Genomic DNA, 15410 nt, shown 5'->3' with positions numbered 1-15410 from the left:
AAGTAGGAGAGGGGACATTTCTTTTTTTTTTTTTGAGACGGAGTTTCGCTCTTGTTGCCCAGGCTGGAATGCAATGGCGTGATCTTGGCTCACTGCATCCTCTGCCTCCTGGGTTCAAGCAATGGAGAGGGGATATTTCATGATATTGAAACATTCCCCAGTGCTTGGTGAACCCAAGACTTAGATCTTATGGTCTATCTTGTCAAAGAAAAAAGTTTTAGAATCTGTGCTAGGATGGGGAAAGGCCTGTCACCATCAGCTTGATGGGAGGGAAGAGATCTCTCAACCTCTTTTTTTAGCATCTGCCCATTCTGTTCCAGGGATACGTGGTGCTACAGATTTCTGAGCCTACAGTGGAAATCAGAATGTTTCTTGGCTTTTTATTCACTGTTTTAGACTCTGGCTATCTCAGGTTGGCAGTTAGTTAACCATTCATCCATCTGTTCTTTGGTTTATAAAATCATATTGCTTTTGTTTCTTATTCTTCCTTTCCTTGTGGTAGTCCTCTTTAGGGGAGTTTTAGAAGAGAACGAAGTTAGTTGTATTGATCAATTGGCCATCTTTCTTTTTTTTTTTTTTTAAACAGCGTCTCTCAGTCTGTCACCCAGGCTGGAGTGCAGTGGCCCATCTTAGCTCACTGTAACCTCTATCTCCCAGGCTCAAACAATCTGCCTGCCTCAGTTTCCCAAGTAGCTGGGACCACAACCATGTGCTACTATGCCTGGCTAATTTTTTTATGTTTTGTAGAGACAAGGTTTCGCCATGTTGCCCGGGCTGGTCTTGAACTCCTGGACTCAAGCGATCCACCTGCCTAGGCCTCCCAAAGCACTGGGATTACAGGGGCATTATACTGCACCTGGCCCAGTTTACTGTCTTAATCCCTGCTGGTCTACTGATTGCTAGGCAGAGTTGTTTCTTCTGTTTTTTTTTTATCTTTTTTTTTTTTTTTTAAATTTTTAGAGACGGGTCTAAGTCTATTGCCCAGACTTTAGTGCTGTGGTGTGGTCATAGCTCACTGCAGCCCTGAACTCCTGGGCTCAAGTGATTCTCCTGCCTCAGTCTCCCAAGTAGCTGGAGACTACAGGCATGCACCACCATGCCCAGCTAATTATTTTATTTTATTATATTTATTTTTTATTTTTGAGACAGGGTCTTGTTCTGTTGCCCAGGCTGGAGTACAGTGGTGTGATCATGGCTCACTGCAACTTTGACCCCTCAGTCAAAGTTGATCCTTCCACCTCAGCCTCCCAAGTAGCGGGGACTACAGGCATATGCCACCATGTTGGGCTGATTTTTAAATTTTTGTAGAGAGGGGTCTCTCTACATTGCCCAGGCTGGTCTTGAACTCCTGGACTCCAGCTATCCTCCCATCTTATTCAGCCTCCCAAAGTGCTGAGATTATAGGCGTGAGCCACTGTACCTGGCCTTTATTTTTTTGTAGAGGTGAGTTCTCAGTTTGTTGCCCAAGTTGGTCTTGAACTCCTGGCCTCAAGTGATCCTCATGCCTTGGCCTCCCTAAGTGTTAGGATTATAGGTGTGAGGCACCAGGCCCAATTTAGATAGTAATTTTGTACCTAGTTCCTGCAGTGATTCTCTTGCTATTTGTGGTGGTAGTTCAGTTGACTCTTCTTTTTTCTGATCTTGTTACTTTTGTGAGTACCTTCAGAATCATGGTACACCTTTATATCTGATTTTAAATAGGAGTGCTTATATACTCAACTGTGAAGTGTCTCTGAAAGTAGTCTACAAGAAGAGCTAAATAGGTCAAAGTACATTTATTCATTTCTTTGTTTTATGTTAACCCTTGTCTTTACACCTAAATATCCTGTTAAATTTACATTGTTTCCCATTCTCTAGAGATAGTTTACATTTAAGCATTTTGCTAGTGTTATAAGTTGTGTATGAATAAGATACCACAAGAAGACTAGTTAAATGTTTAAAATTAGACAGTTGCTGAAATCCCAGGATGTAGCGATGTAGCATAGTATTTGCCTAAATACTTTTTTATTGGAAGAGATTTTTTGTTTTTGAGACAAAGTCTCATTTTGTTACCCAGGTTGGAGTGCAGTGGCATGATCTCAACTCACTGCAACTTCTACCTCCCGGGTTCAAGGGATTCTCTTGCCTCAGTCTCCTGAGTGGCTGGGACTCCAGGCGCATGCCACCACGCCTGACTAAATTTTTTTTTTTTTTTTCTTCTGAGACAGAGTTTCACCCTTGTTGCCCAGGCTGGAGTTTAATGGCGTGATCTCAGGTCACCTCAACCTCTGCCTCCCGGGTTCTAGCGATTCTCCTCCCTCCGCCTCCTGAGTAGCTGGGATTACAGGCATGCATCACCACACTTGGCTAGTTTTGTATTTTTAGTAGAGGTGGGGTTTCTCCATGTTGGTCAGGCTGGTCTCGAACTCCCGACCTCAGGTGATCCACCTGCCTCAGCCTCCCAAAGTGCTGGGATTACAGACATGAGCCACCGGGCCCGGTCATAATTTGATATTTTTTGCACTCTCTGATATGGACCAGGCCATATGCCAGGGATTTGCATGTCCACTCACCTCATTAAAAAGCTTAAAGCTATATGTTATCCTCGTTCACAGTTTAGAAAACTAAAACTCAATGAGGTGACATAATTTGCCCACTGCCACATAGCTAATTGGCTATACAGCATCTTTTTCTCTGTTTTTAGACAATATTGTAGAAATATTCAAAATTTTCTTATGGTCTTGTGTTTATAGAATTAAAGTTTTTGATGGTTAACTTATAAACACAATGGCTTTTAGTAGTTTTTTGTTGTTGTTATTTGTTTGTTTTTTGTTTTTGAGACGGAATCTCGCTCTGTCTCCCAGGCTGGAGTGTACAGTGGCGCCATCTCCGTTCATTGCAAGCCCCGCCTCCCGGGTTCACACCATTCTCCTGCCTCAGCCTCCCGGGTAGCTGGGACTACAGGTGCCCACCACCACGCCTGGCTAATTTTTTTTTTTTGTATTTTTTTAGTAGAGATGGGTTTTCACCATGTTAGCCAGGATGGTCTCGATCTCCTGACCTCATGATCCACCCACCTTAGCCTCCCAAAGTGCTGGGATTACAGGCATGAGCCACTGCACCTGGCCTTTAGTAGTGTTTTCACTTATTTATAATCTGGGATTTAAGCATAGGTGATGCTTAATCTTTTTTTAAAGGTAGATGACTGCAGTGAACTGAGTATAAAGAGTATGCTGTGTATTGTTTTCTGTGAGAAAAGTAAAATAGAACCTAGCAGACACAAGAAGATACTGTGGGCCGGGCATGGTGGCTCATGCCTGTAATCCCAGCACTTTGAGAGGCCCAGGCGGGCGGATCACAATGTCAGGAGATTGAGATCATCCTGGCTAACACGGTGAAACCCTGTCTCTACTAAAAATACAAAAAATTAGCCAGGCATGGTGACAGGCACCTGTAGTCCCAGCTACTCTGGAGGCTGAGGCAGGAGAATGGCGTGAACCTGGGAGGCGGAGCTTGCAGTGAGCTTAGATCGTGCCACTGCACTCCAGCCTGGGTGACAGAGCGAGACTCCATCTTAAAAAAAAAAAAGAAGATACCGTGGAGTCAGTTATAACTCTTTTCCAGAAATTATTTTCCTTTTTTATCATTGTTTTAAAAAATTTTTAGTAGAAATGGAATCTCGCCATGTTGCCCAGGCTGGTCTCAAACTCCTGGGCTCAAGCATTTCTCCCACTTGGCCCCCAAAAGTGCTGGGATTAGCAGGCATGAGCCAACATTCCTGGCCCCCAATCTTTTTCATTTCTTTTACAAACCTTATTTTAAACTGGTTCCTTAAATTTGTTATTTCTTTATCTTTGAAACAGCCTTATTTAAATGTTAATTTTGTTATTGCAATGAGTTGGCTCATCTTAATAAAAGATAAGTAATTTTTAACAATTGCTTTCCACATTCATTGCATATAATATAGTGGCTAAGAAATAGGTTTTAGAGTCAGATTTCTTGGATTTGAATCCTGACTACCTTTTTCAGCGATGGTGAGTTAGGCAGGTTACATATCTCCTGGCTCTTAATTTCCTAATTGGCAAAATGGGAAAAATAATAGTTCCTTCTTCACTTAAGTAAACATTAACTGAGTTAATATATATAATAGCATAACACATATTAAGAATAAATGTTACCTATTTCATGACTATATGGATTATAGATTACATTGGGAATTTTTTTTTTTTTTTGGAGACAGAGTCTTGTTCTGTTGCCCAGGCTAGAGTGCAATGGCACAATCTCGGCTCACTGTAACCTCCTCTGCCTCCTGGGTTCAAGCGATTCTCTTGCCTCAGACTGCTGAGTAGCTGGGATTACAGGCGCCTGCCACCACGACTGACTAATTTTTGTATTTTTAGTAGAGGTGGGGTTTCACCACGTTGGCCAGGCTGATCTCAAACTCCTGACCTCAAGTGATCCGCCCACCTCAGCCTCCCAAAGTACTTTTACAGGTGTGAGCCACCACACCCAGCTGGGAAATTTTTAGAGTAAAAATGTTAGCATATTTTGGCCGGGCGCAGTGGCTTGCGCCTCTTATCCCAGCACTTTGGGAGGCTGAGGTGGGCGGATCATGAGGTCAAGAGATCAAGACTATCCTGGCCAACATGGTGAAACCCCATATCTACTAAAAATACAAAAATTAGCTGGGCGTGGTGGCTCACGCCTGTAGTCCCAGCTACTTGGGAGGCTGAGGCAGAAGAATCTCTGGAACCCGGGAGGCGGAGGTTGCAGTGAGCCCAGGTCGCACCACTGCACTCCAGCCTGGCGACAGAGCGAGACTCTGTCTCCAAAAAAAAAGCGTGTTTCAATATGAGATGTTTAAAATAAAATGGAGTGATGACTGCTTTATGAAGTGTGTTTTCTTAATCATTCAACACCTGTAAAATTCCCACCCCTTTCGCTCTCAAGTTTCTACTCAGAAAATTGAGGCCAGAGGCCAGGCCTGGTAGCTCACACCTATAATCCCAGCACTTTGGGAGGCTGAGGCAGGCTGAGCCCAGAAGTTTGAGACCAGCCTGGGCAACATGGCGAAACCCTGTCGCTAGCAAAAATACAAAAAATTAGCCAGGCATGCTACTCAGGAAGCTAAGGCGGGGGGATCACTTGATCCTGGGAGGTGGGGGTTGCATTGAGCTGAAATGACGTCACTGTACCTGGGTGACAGAGTGAGACCCCGTCTCACAAAAGAAAAAAAAAAAAACTGAGGCCAGAGCTGTTGTGGTAGCTCATTCCTGTAATCCCAGCACTTTGAAAGGCCTAGATGGGAGAATCACTTGAGCTCAGTGGTTCGAGACCAGCCTGGGCAACATAGTGAGACCTCATCTACTAAAAGAAAAAAAAAAAAAAATTGAAAATTGAGGCCAGCATGTATAATCCCATGTATTGTTTCTGCATACTTACATGACATTCTGATCACACTTTTGCCTTCTTTCAGTTGAGATAGAGGTGATTCTTATACATGATCAATTTCATTACCACCTGTGCACGTGTCCTTATCTCATCTGCTTAAGAGCCACCAGTGTTTCATTAGTTACTCACTTCCAGATTTTTCAACTATTGTCTCTCTGCTAGATTCTTTCCTTCATCATAGCTTAGTGCATAGTAAGTATACAAAATGTTGAGTGTTAACAAGTTAAGAATTTGGGGCTAGGCCAAGTACCATGGCTCATGCCTGTAATCCCAACACTTTGGGGAGCCAAGGCAGGAGGATTGCTTGAGGCCAGGAGTTTGAGATGAGCCCGGGCAATGTAGTGAGACCTCCTCTCTCCAAGAAATTTATGGAACATTAGCATTAGCTGGTCTGTGATGGCAAGAGCCTGTAGTCCTACCTACTTGGGAGGCTAAGGTGGGAGGATTGTTTGAACCCAGGCATTTAAGGCTGCAGTGAGCCAGGATGGCACAGCTGCACTCCAGCCTGGACAACAGAGTGAGACCCTCTCTCAAAAGAAAAAGAATTTGGGGCCTAGCATTAGAGCCCTGAGTTTAAGTCTTACTCCCAGTGTTATCTGGAACAATTTAGTTAGCTTCCCTAAGCCTCAATTTCTTGAACTGTAAGAGTAAATTATACCTACGATCATGGAGTTTTGATAATTTTACTTTGTGTAAAAAGCCCATTGCATAATATCTGGCATAAATGGACTTAATGCTTTCTGTACAAGGACAAAAAAGATGCATAAAGATAATTACATAATTATTTTGGAAGAAGAGATTTTGGAAAGAAAACAATGGCAGGAGACACTTGGGAAATAGGGCCATATCATAAATGCTGTATTAAATAAAACATATGGAATATAAGTGATTATATTAGGACCCTAAGTTATTGGTATTTACTTTAATTATTTTGTTACTATTTTGTAATTCAAAGGAAGGCATTTTTTCACTCTAAAGAGTGACTAAAGTGAGTACTATAAATTGATTAGAATTTTTTAAAGGACTACCAAAATTATGTAATTAATTTCCATCAAACTCTGAAGTAAACATTAGTTAACAGTAGAGGAAAAACAGAATGGATATCAGGGATCACAAAAAATCATTTGAAAAATTTACTTCTTCTATTTTATTGTAGTAAAATGCAAAAACTACAACATACTAGAACTTTTTTTTTCTGTCTCTACAGGTTCATTGGCATGGATAAATGTTCAGTGGGAGGATTAGAACTGACTGAACAGACTCCTGCTGTATTAGGGAATATGGCCATGGCAACTAGTCTCATGGACATAGGGGATTCATTTGGTCACCCAGCTTGTCCTTTAGTCAGTAGATCTAGGAACTCACCAGCGGAAGATGATGATGATGATGATGTTGTGTTTATTGAATCTATACAACCTCCTTCAATTTCTGCTCCAGCAATAGCTGATCAAAGAAACTTCATATTTGCATCATCAAAAAATGAAAAGCCACAAGGAAATTATTCTGTAATTCCTCCTCCTTCAAGAGATTTGGCGTCTCAGAAAGGAAATATAAGTGAGACAATTGTTATTGATGATGAAGAGGACATAGAAACAAATGGAGGAGCAGAGAAAAATTCTTCCTGTTTTATTGAATGGGGACTTCCTGGAACTAAAAGCAAAACCAAAGATTTGGATTTCTCCTCTTCCAGTCTTTCAAGAAGTAAGGTAAATGCAGGAATGGGTAATAGTGGTATCACTACAGAATTGACTCTGAAATACGTTATTACTAATGTTACAACCTTAGAAACAGGTATAAGCTCTGTGAATGCTGGGCAAGATGTGAACATAATGATTACATATAAAACATCACTATAGAATACCAACTTGGGAGATGTCGCTAAAGGACGTCAGTCAAGTAATTTTGGTGTTAATATACAAACGTACACCCCATCTTTAACTCCACAGACCAAGACCGGAGTAAGACCTTTTAACCCTGGTAGAATGAATGTGGCAGGAGACTTATTTCAGAATGGAGAATTTGCAACTCATCATAGTCCTGGTAAGCAGTAAGTGATATTATTTCTACCTCAAGTAAATAAACCTCTGGCCGTTCTTTTTAGTGCTCATATCTATTTTATTCACATTCTGTGACTTTGTTTTTTGTTTGTTTGTTTGTTTGTTTTTGGAGACTGAGTTTCGCTCTTGTCACCCAGGCTGGCTGGAGTACAATGGTGCGATCTCAGCTCATTGCAACCTCCGCCTCCCAGGTTCAAGCGATTCTTTTTTTCCTGCCTGAGCCTCCTGAGTAGCTGGGATTACAGGCGCCTGCCACCACACTCAGCTAGTTTTTGTGTTTTTAGTAGAGACGGGGTTTCACCATGTTGGCCAAGCTGGTCTCGAACTCCTAACCTTAAGTGATCCACCTTTCTTGGCTTCCCAAAGTGCTGGAATTACAGGCATGAGCCACCACTCCCAGCCTTTGACTTTCATATTAAGATAGAATATTTTACTTAATAAAACTGTACGGTCTACTTGGTCTCTGAAATTTTGAGATTTTAATCTATTTTATCCAGTATGATTTACATCTAAAATATTTTAATTGAAATACTTTACCTTCTTTAGCCTTCTTTCTTTATATAAAAATCAAAGGATAAAGATACAGTGAAATGAAAGAACAAAGTAATATATAATGATTGGGTTTTATTTTATTTATAATTATTTAAAATTTCAATTTTTGCTTAAGCTTTTAATTTTAGGCTGTTTTTATCCCTGGTTTTAGTTTTTATTTATTTATTTGAGACAGAGTTTCGCTCTTTTTGCCCAGGCTGGAGTGCAGTGGCGCCATCTCGGCTCACTACAGCCCCTGCCTCCCGGGTTCAACTGATTCTCCTGCCTCAGCCTCCCAGGTAGCTGGGATTACAGGCGCGCCCGTCTCCACGCCCAGCTAATTTTGTCTTTTTAGTAGAGACAGGGTTTCTCCATGTTGGCCAGGCCGGTCTCAAACTCCTAACCTCAGGCAATCTGCCCACCTCAGCCTCCCCAAGTGCTGGGATTACAGGTGTGAGCCACTGCGCCTGGCCTGATTATAGTTTTTAAATCGGCGTTTTATTAGTCGTTTAATTCTGAAAGTTGGAAAACTTTCTTGCCTTTAAATTAAGGAACTGTATTTTTAGAACTTATATGGATAGTCCTATTCTGATATAATTAAAATATAACAAGTTATTTTTTTAAATAGCAATGCCTTTTTGTTGCTTTTATGTGACTTGTGAGGGGTTTGGAGGAGAGTTGGTATTTTTTTTTTTTTTTGACCATTTTAGTGTTTATAGCCTGTTGAATTTTAGGAAAGGACTGAAAAGTAACGAGAACCTGAGAACCTAATCATGTTGTTGCTTTCAGGAAAATAGTGCTTTTTCCCTTTTTTTTTTTTTGAGACAGAGTCTGTCTGTCACACAGGTTGGAATGCAGTGGCATGATCTCGGCTCACTGCAACCTCTGCCTCCTGGGTTCAAGTGATCCTCGGGCCTCAGCCTTCCAGGTAGCTGGGATTGCAGGCGTGTGCCATCACGCCCAGCTGATTTTTTGTATTTTTAGTAGAGATGGGATTTCACTATGTTGGCCAGGCTGGTCTCAAAACTCCTGACCTCAAGTGATTCACCCACCTCAGCCTCCCAAAGTGCTGGGATTACAGGCCTGAGCCACCACGCCCGGCCAACTTTTTTCCTTATTTTAAAAATTAATCTTATCTTCTAGTTACGAAGTACTATGTGATTATTATAGAATATTTAGAAAAAAATCATAGAAATCAGAAAATATGTCTCCTTACCCCAGTAACTAGAAATAATATGAACACTATGAAGATTTTGATTTGTTTGCTTTCACTCTTTGGTTTTTAAAAATATAATTTAGAGCACTTTTTATATTGTTTTGTATCCTGCTGATTTAGTTAATCTAAATGCTAAGATTTTATGTCATTATAAAAGTATAGGCTGGGTGCAGTGGCACACCCCTGTAATGTCATCGCTTTGTGAGGCCAAGGAAGAAGGATCACTTGAGGCCAGGAGTTTGAACCCAGCCTCAGTAACGTAGCGAAGACCTCATCTCTATAAAAAGTAAAAAAAAATTAGCCAGGTGCCATGACGTGCACCTGTAAACTCAGCGCTTAAGGAGGCTGCGATGGGTCACTTGAGACCTGGAGTTTGGGGTCACATTGTGCTTTAATCCTACCGCTGCACTCCAGCCTAGGCAATAGAGTGGGACTCTGTCTCTAAAAATATGTATATATAAGTTTTAGTAACCACAAAATATTTGTCTGAAGTACTCATTCCCCAATGTATTTTTTTCATCATTTGCATGCTTTTTCATTGTTTTGAAGCTACAATAAATATGTATGTTTACATTTTTTATTTTTTCCATAGGGTACTTATTTTTTTTGGTCTGAGATTCACTCTTAAAATGAAGACCCCAGAGGTTTCTTTTATTTCTATTATTAGATATATTAAAAATTAAAGCTTTAGCCAGGTATAGTGGCATGCACCTGTAGTCCCAGCTATTCAAGAGGCTGAGGTGGGGCTGGGCATGGTGGCTCACACCTGTAATCCCAGCACTTTGGGAGGCCAAGGCAGGTGGATCACTTGAAGTCAGGATTTTGAGACCAGCCTGGCCAACATGGTGAAACCCCATCTCTACTAAAAAAATTTAAAAGTAGACAGGCATGGTGGCATGTACCTGTAGTCCCAGTTACTCAGGAGGCTGAGGCAGGAAAATCACTTGAAACTGGGAGGCAGAGGTTGCAGTGAGCCCAGATCACTCCACTGCACTCCATCCTGGGCAACAAAGTGAGACTTGTCTCAAAAGAAAACAAAGCGGCTGAGGTGGGAGGGTCATCTGAGCCCAGGAGTTTGAGTCCAGTCTGGGCAACATAGCAAGACCTAATGTCTTTAAAAAATAATAATAATGGATGGACGTAGTAGCTCACATCTGTAATTGCAGCACTTTTCGTAGGCTGAGGCAGGAGGATCACTTGAGCCGAGGAGTTTGAGGCTACAGTGAGCTATGATCACAACACTGCACTCCCAACCTAGGTAACAGAGTGAGACCTGGTCTCAAAAAATAATAATTACCCGGATGTGGTGGCTCTCACTTGTAATCCCAGCACTTTCAGAGTCCAAGGCTGCCGGATCACCTGAGGTCACGAGTTCAAGACCAGCCTGGCCAACATGGTGAAACCCCGTCTCTTCCAAAAATACAAAAAAACAAAAAAAAAATTAGCTGGGTATGGTGGCATGCTCCTGTAGTCATAGCTACTTGGGAGGCTGAGGCATGAGAATTGCTTGATCTTAGGATGCTGAGGTTGCAGTGAGCTGAGATCATGCCACTGCACTCCAGCCTGGGCGATAGAAATTTTTTTGTCTCAAAAAATAAAATAAGATAAAATCTTAAGAAAAATTAAAACTAGGCCGGGCGCAGTGGCTCACACCTGTAATCCCAGCACTTTGGGAGGCCGAGGTGGGCGGATCACGAGGTCAGGAGATCGAGACCATTCTGGCTAACACAGTGAAACCCCGTCTCTACTAAAAATACAAAAAAAAAAAAAATTAGCCGGGCGTGGTGGCAGGTGCCTGTAGTCCCAGCTACTCGGGAGGCTGAGGCAGGAGAATGACCTGAACCCCGGAGGTGGAGGTTGCAGTGAGCCAAGATCACACGACTGCACTCCAGCATGGGCAACAGAGCGAGACTCCGTCTCGTCTCGCAGAAAAAAAAAAAAGAAAAAAGTTAAAACTATTCATTTCACAATAATTACCCATTATATAACATAAATAACATTTGTAATGAAAAATAACTATTTTCAAAGAAATTTAGTGAAAAGTAACATTGTCTTTCATGTTTGCAAATCTCTTTAAAATCTGGCTTAATGGAAGACAGGTATATCTAGCTTCTCATATGTATTTCTGTATTGAGTCTGTTGCAGTATTTTGTTTTGCTTGAAGTATAAGAAGAAAATCTGGCCTCACATAGATAGGTGGTTGGAGAAGGGAGGACTATTTTCAATGTCTTTTTAGATGTGGATAGTTTTCTTTTGATGCAGCACCAAAACTTGACAATTAGTAGTTTTAGAAGTTGTTACAATGTGGGATTTGCAACCATGTAATTAAGTTTTCATCACCAGGTGCAGTGGCTCATGCCTGTAATCCCAGCACTTTTTGAGGCCAAGGCAGGCAGATCACTTGAGGCTGGGAGTTCGAGACCAGCCTGGCCAACATGACAAAACCCCATCTCTACTAAAAATGCCAAAAACTAGCTGGGCATGGTTGTGCATGCCTGTAGTCCTAGTTACTGGGGAGGCTGAGGCACAAGAATCAGTTGAACCTGAGAGGCCTAGGTTGCAGTGAGTTGAGATCATGCCATTGCACTCCAGCCTGGGCAGCAGAGCAAGGCTGTCTCAAAAAATTTTTTTCATACTGTTTATTTTTAGTTTTTTTATGTGTCAGCATCCCACTCTGTTTCCCAGACTAGAGTGCAGTGGCATGATCATAGCTCACTGCAGCCTCAAACATCTGGGCTCAAGTTATCCTCCCACCTCAGCCTCCTGAGTAGCTGAGACTACACATGCCATAACACCCTGCTAGTTTTTTTTTTTTTCTTTAAAAAAAAAAAGGCGGGGGGGACTGTATTGGTACAGACTGGTCTATTAGTTTAAAATCTATTGATTTTGAATGGATTTTTAACCTTTGTATTAATAACATTGTGCATTGGTTATTTGGAAAATATTGGTTCACTCAGATCCTAAATGTTGACACTTTAGGAAGCTGTCAAGTTCATGGTGGTGGATACAGGCTTCCAAAAATTGGCCCTTTTTTTTTTTTGGACAGTGACACAGCCCTCAGGAGGTCCTGAGAACATATGCCCCAAGTTTTCAAAAATTCTGATTTTTCACTTGAAAGCTCATATTTTCTCATCAGTAACAAATACTCTCAGTTTTCTTGAAGTGGTGGACTCTTTTGAGTTATTTTTAAGAAAATGTCTCCAGTAGTCATAGTTTATCATTTTTTTCAAGTGAAAATGGTATTCCGTGAAAAATGGCTAGTTCAGCTTATAGTCCAGCAACTGTGCAAGCACTTTTCTGCTTTTCAATAAGATAACCTTTGTACTTTGGTATGAAACAAATGCTTTATGCATACTACCCAGTTTGTCATACAGAAAATTAAGATGTCAAAGGCTAAAATTTAGTGAAATTATTAATAACTTTTACTGTTTCACCAAAGACATCTGTAGTAAAAATGATTTTTGTCCCTGGTTCCTGGAAGAGAGACTCTAAATCCTTAAAATTTCCAAGTATCTTTGCTATATTCATAAGCTACTTGGATTATACCTGAATTTACGCTGAGAGATGAGATGACTCACAGTGGGGTCTAGACACCAGAAAGATGAACTATAGGATTGAAACTTGGGTCTTTGAGCCAGCCCAAAGTCTGAGAGAGGAGGGGATCTGGAGCTAAGTTCAGTCATATGGCCAATGAGTCATGCCTACGTAATGAAACCCAAATAAAACTACTATAGATTTTGAAGCTAGTGCAGCCTTTTGGTTGGTGAACACATCAATGTGCCAGGCAGGTGATGCTACTAGCTGGCCCAGAAATTCTGCATTTGGGACCCTCCCAGACCTTGCCTTATGAGCTTCTTCATTTGGCTGTTTCTAATTTGTATCCTTTGTTTAAGAAAACAACAAACAACTGTAAATGTAAATATAGAGCTTTTCCTGAGTTCTGTGAGTCTTTCTAACAAATTATCCAACCTTGGGAACCCCTCCCAGATTTGTGGCCAGTTGATTAGAAGTGCAGCTGGTATCTGAAGTGAGGGCAGTCTTGTTGAGAACCAGGCCTTTAAACGGTCTGATGCTAATTCTGAGTACATTAGCATCAGAATTGTTTTCCATATATACCAGTTGGTGTTAGGATAACATTCGTAAGTGAAGGTGACCAAATGCATACTAGTGAAAACTGCTAGTACGGTTTAGTTCCATTGCCAGAGGTTTTGCATTTCCATCATTAATGCAAATGCCACGTAGTACAAAAAGCAATAAATCTTGGTATTACTATGGAAATAGTTTGACTTCACACATTCCCTTTTGTTTATTTTTCTAATACAAGGCTGAATACAAGTAGACTATAAAACCTTGTTTTGTTCTTGACCTCAGGGAAGCATTGGACATATCATTATATTGTTAGATCATATTAAATATAATTATCTGTTAATGTTTATATGTCATTTAGTAGTTTGTTATTTGGGGTAGTTTCTACTGTTGGCAATTACAAACTGTTTCTCATAAACATCTCTAAGTTTGGCACCCTCATTTTCTTGAAAAGTTTTTAGAAGTAGATTTGCATTCAAGATGTCAACATATTTTTAAAGCATGTGATGGTTAATACAAAATTCCCCCTACCACCAAATTGTGTTACTTTTCTTGCAGCATAAGAGTTTCAGTGGGGTGTGATGGCTCACGCCTATAATCCCAGCACTTTGGGAGGCCGAAGCAGGTGGATCACTTGAGGTCAGAAGTTTCAGACCAGCCTGGCCAACATGATGAAACCCCGTCTGTGCTAAAAATACAAAAAATTTGCTTGGCGTGGTGACGGCCACCTGTAATCCCAGCTGCTCAGGAGGCTGAAGCAGGAGAGTCGCTTGAACCCTGGAGGCAGAGGTTGCAGTGAGCCGATATTGCGCCACTGCACTCCAGCCTGTCAGCAAGAGTGAAACTCCATCTCAAAAAAAAGAGTTCTTTTTTTATACTGTAAACACTCCTTAACAGTAGGTGTTATTATTTAAAGCTTGCTAAACTGAAAGGTGGTATCATCATAATTTGCATATCATTGACCATTGACAAATATATTTGAAATTTTTAATGAATTTTCTCAAATTCACATCTGTCACCCATTTGTTACTATGTACATGTCTTATTAATAGTTAAACCTGAGACAACATAGAACACTTGCAATCTCTAGATTGTGTTAAAAGCAATGAAGGTGTCAAAGACTTTGAAATAATGTCCATTGAAAATCATCCTTTTGAGTCTACTTTTACTTATTTATTTTTTGAAACAAGGTCTGGCTCTTTCGCTCAGGCTGGAGTGCAGTGGCACAATCTCGGCTCACTGCAACCTCCACCTCCCAGGCTCAAGCCATCCACCCACCTCAGCCTCCCAAGTAGCTAGGATTACAGGTATGCATACCACCACACCTAGCTAATTTTTTCTTTTTTTTTTTGAGACGGAGTCTCACTCTGTCACCCAGGCTGGAGTGCAGTGGGGCGATCTCAGCTCACTGAAAACTCCGCCTCCTGGGTTCACGCCATTCTCCTGCCTCAGCCTCCCGAGTAGCTGGGACTACAGGCACCTGCCACCACATCCAGCTAATTTTTTAAGTATTTTTTGGTAGAGATGGGGTTTCACCATGTTAGCCAGGATGGTCTCAATCCCCTGACCTTGTGATCCACCCGCCTCAGCCTCCCAAAGTGCTGGGATTACAGGCGTGAGCCACCACACCTGGCCCCCTTTTTTTTTTGAGACAGAGTCTCACTCTGTCACCCAGGACGGAGTGCAGTAGTGCAATCTCAGCTCACTGCAATCTCCGCCTCCCAGGTTCAAGCCATTCTCCCACCTCAGCCTCCCTAGTAGCTGGGATTACAGGCGTGTGCCACTGTGCCCAGCTAAGTTTTGTATTTTTTGTAGAGACAGGATTTCTCCATGTTGCCCAGACTGGTCTCGAACTTGTGAGCTCAAGCCATTCACCTGCTTTGGCCTCCCAAGTGCTGGGATTATAGGCATGAGCCACCATAACATGCCTCTTTATTTCTTTCACTCTTTATTTGTTTTATAATAATTTCTTACATTTTAGATATTTATTGCTTGTTTTAGATGTCATTCATGTTTATATAAGCATGAATTCCATCTTATATAAATAAAAGCTCTTTCATGGAGCTTAAAACTAGAAGCCTTGCTATATA

At 41.4% G+C, this 15410-nt stretch overlaps 1 protein-coding gene across 8 annotated transcripts in view; it reads left to right on the top strand.

The window, feature by feature from the left end:
• Nucleotides 1–15410, top strand: part of ZMYM5 (zinc finger MYM-type containing 5) — a 96806-nt gene that overhangs the window by 4685 nt on the left and 76711 nt on the right. For all 8 annotated transcript variants that reach the window (XR_009213222.1, XM_058437782.1, XM_058437781.1 and 5 more), the window contains 2 exons: nucleotides 6638–7136; nucleotides 7377–7470. Coding sequence is in view for 7 of the 8 variants with exons in the window: in XM_058437782.1 (XP_058293765.1) it covers nucleotides 6648–7136; nucleotides 7377–7470 (583 nt within the window). In the remaining variant the exon portion in view is untranslated. The remainder of the gene's footprint in view (nucleotides 1–6637; nucleotides 7137–7376; nucleotides 7471–15410) is intronic.

Source organism: Hylobates moloch, unplaced genomic scaffold (genome assembly GCF_009828535.3).
Source record: "Hylobates moloch isolate HMO894 unplaced genomic scaffold, HMol_V3 SCAFFOLD_4, whole genome shotgun sequence".
NCBI classification, from domain to species: Eukaryota; Metazoa; Chordata; class Mammalia; order Primates; family Hylobatidae; genus Hylobates; species Hylobates moloch.
This window is presented reverse-complemented; position numbering and strand designations above follow the sequence as displayed.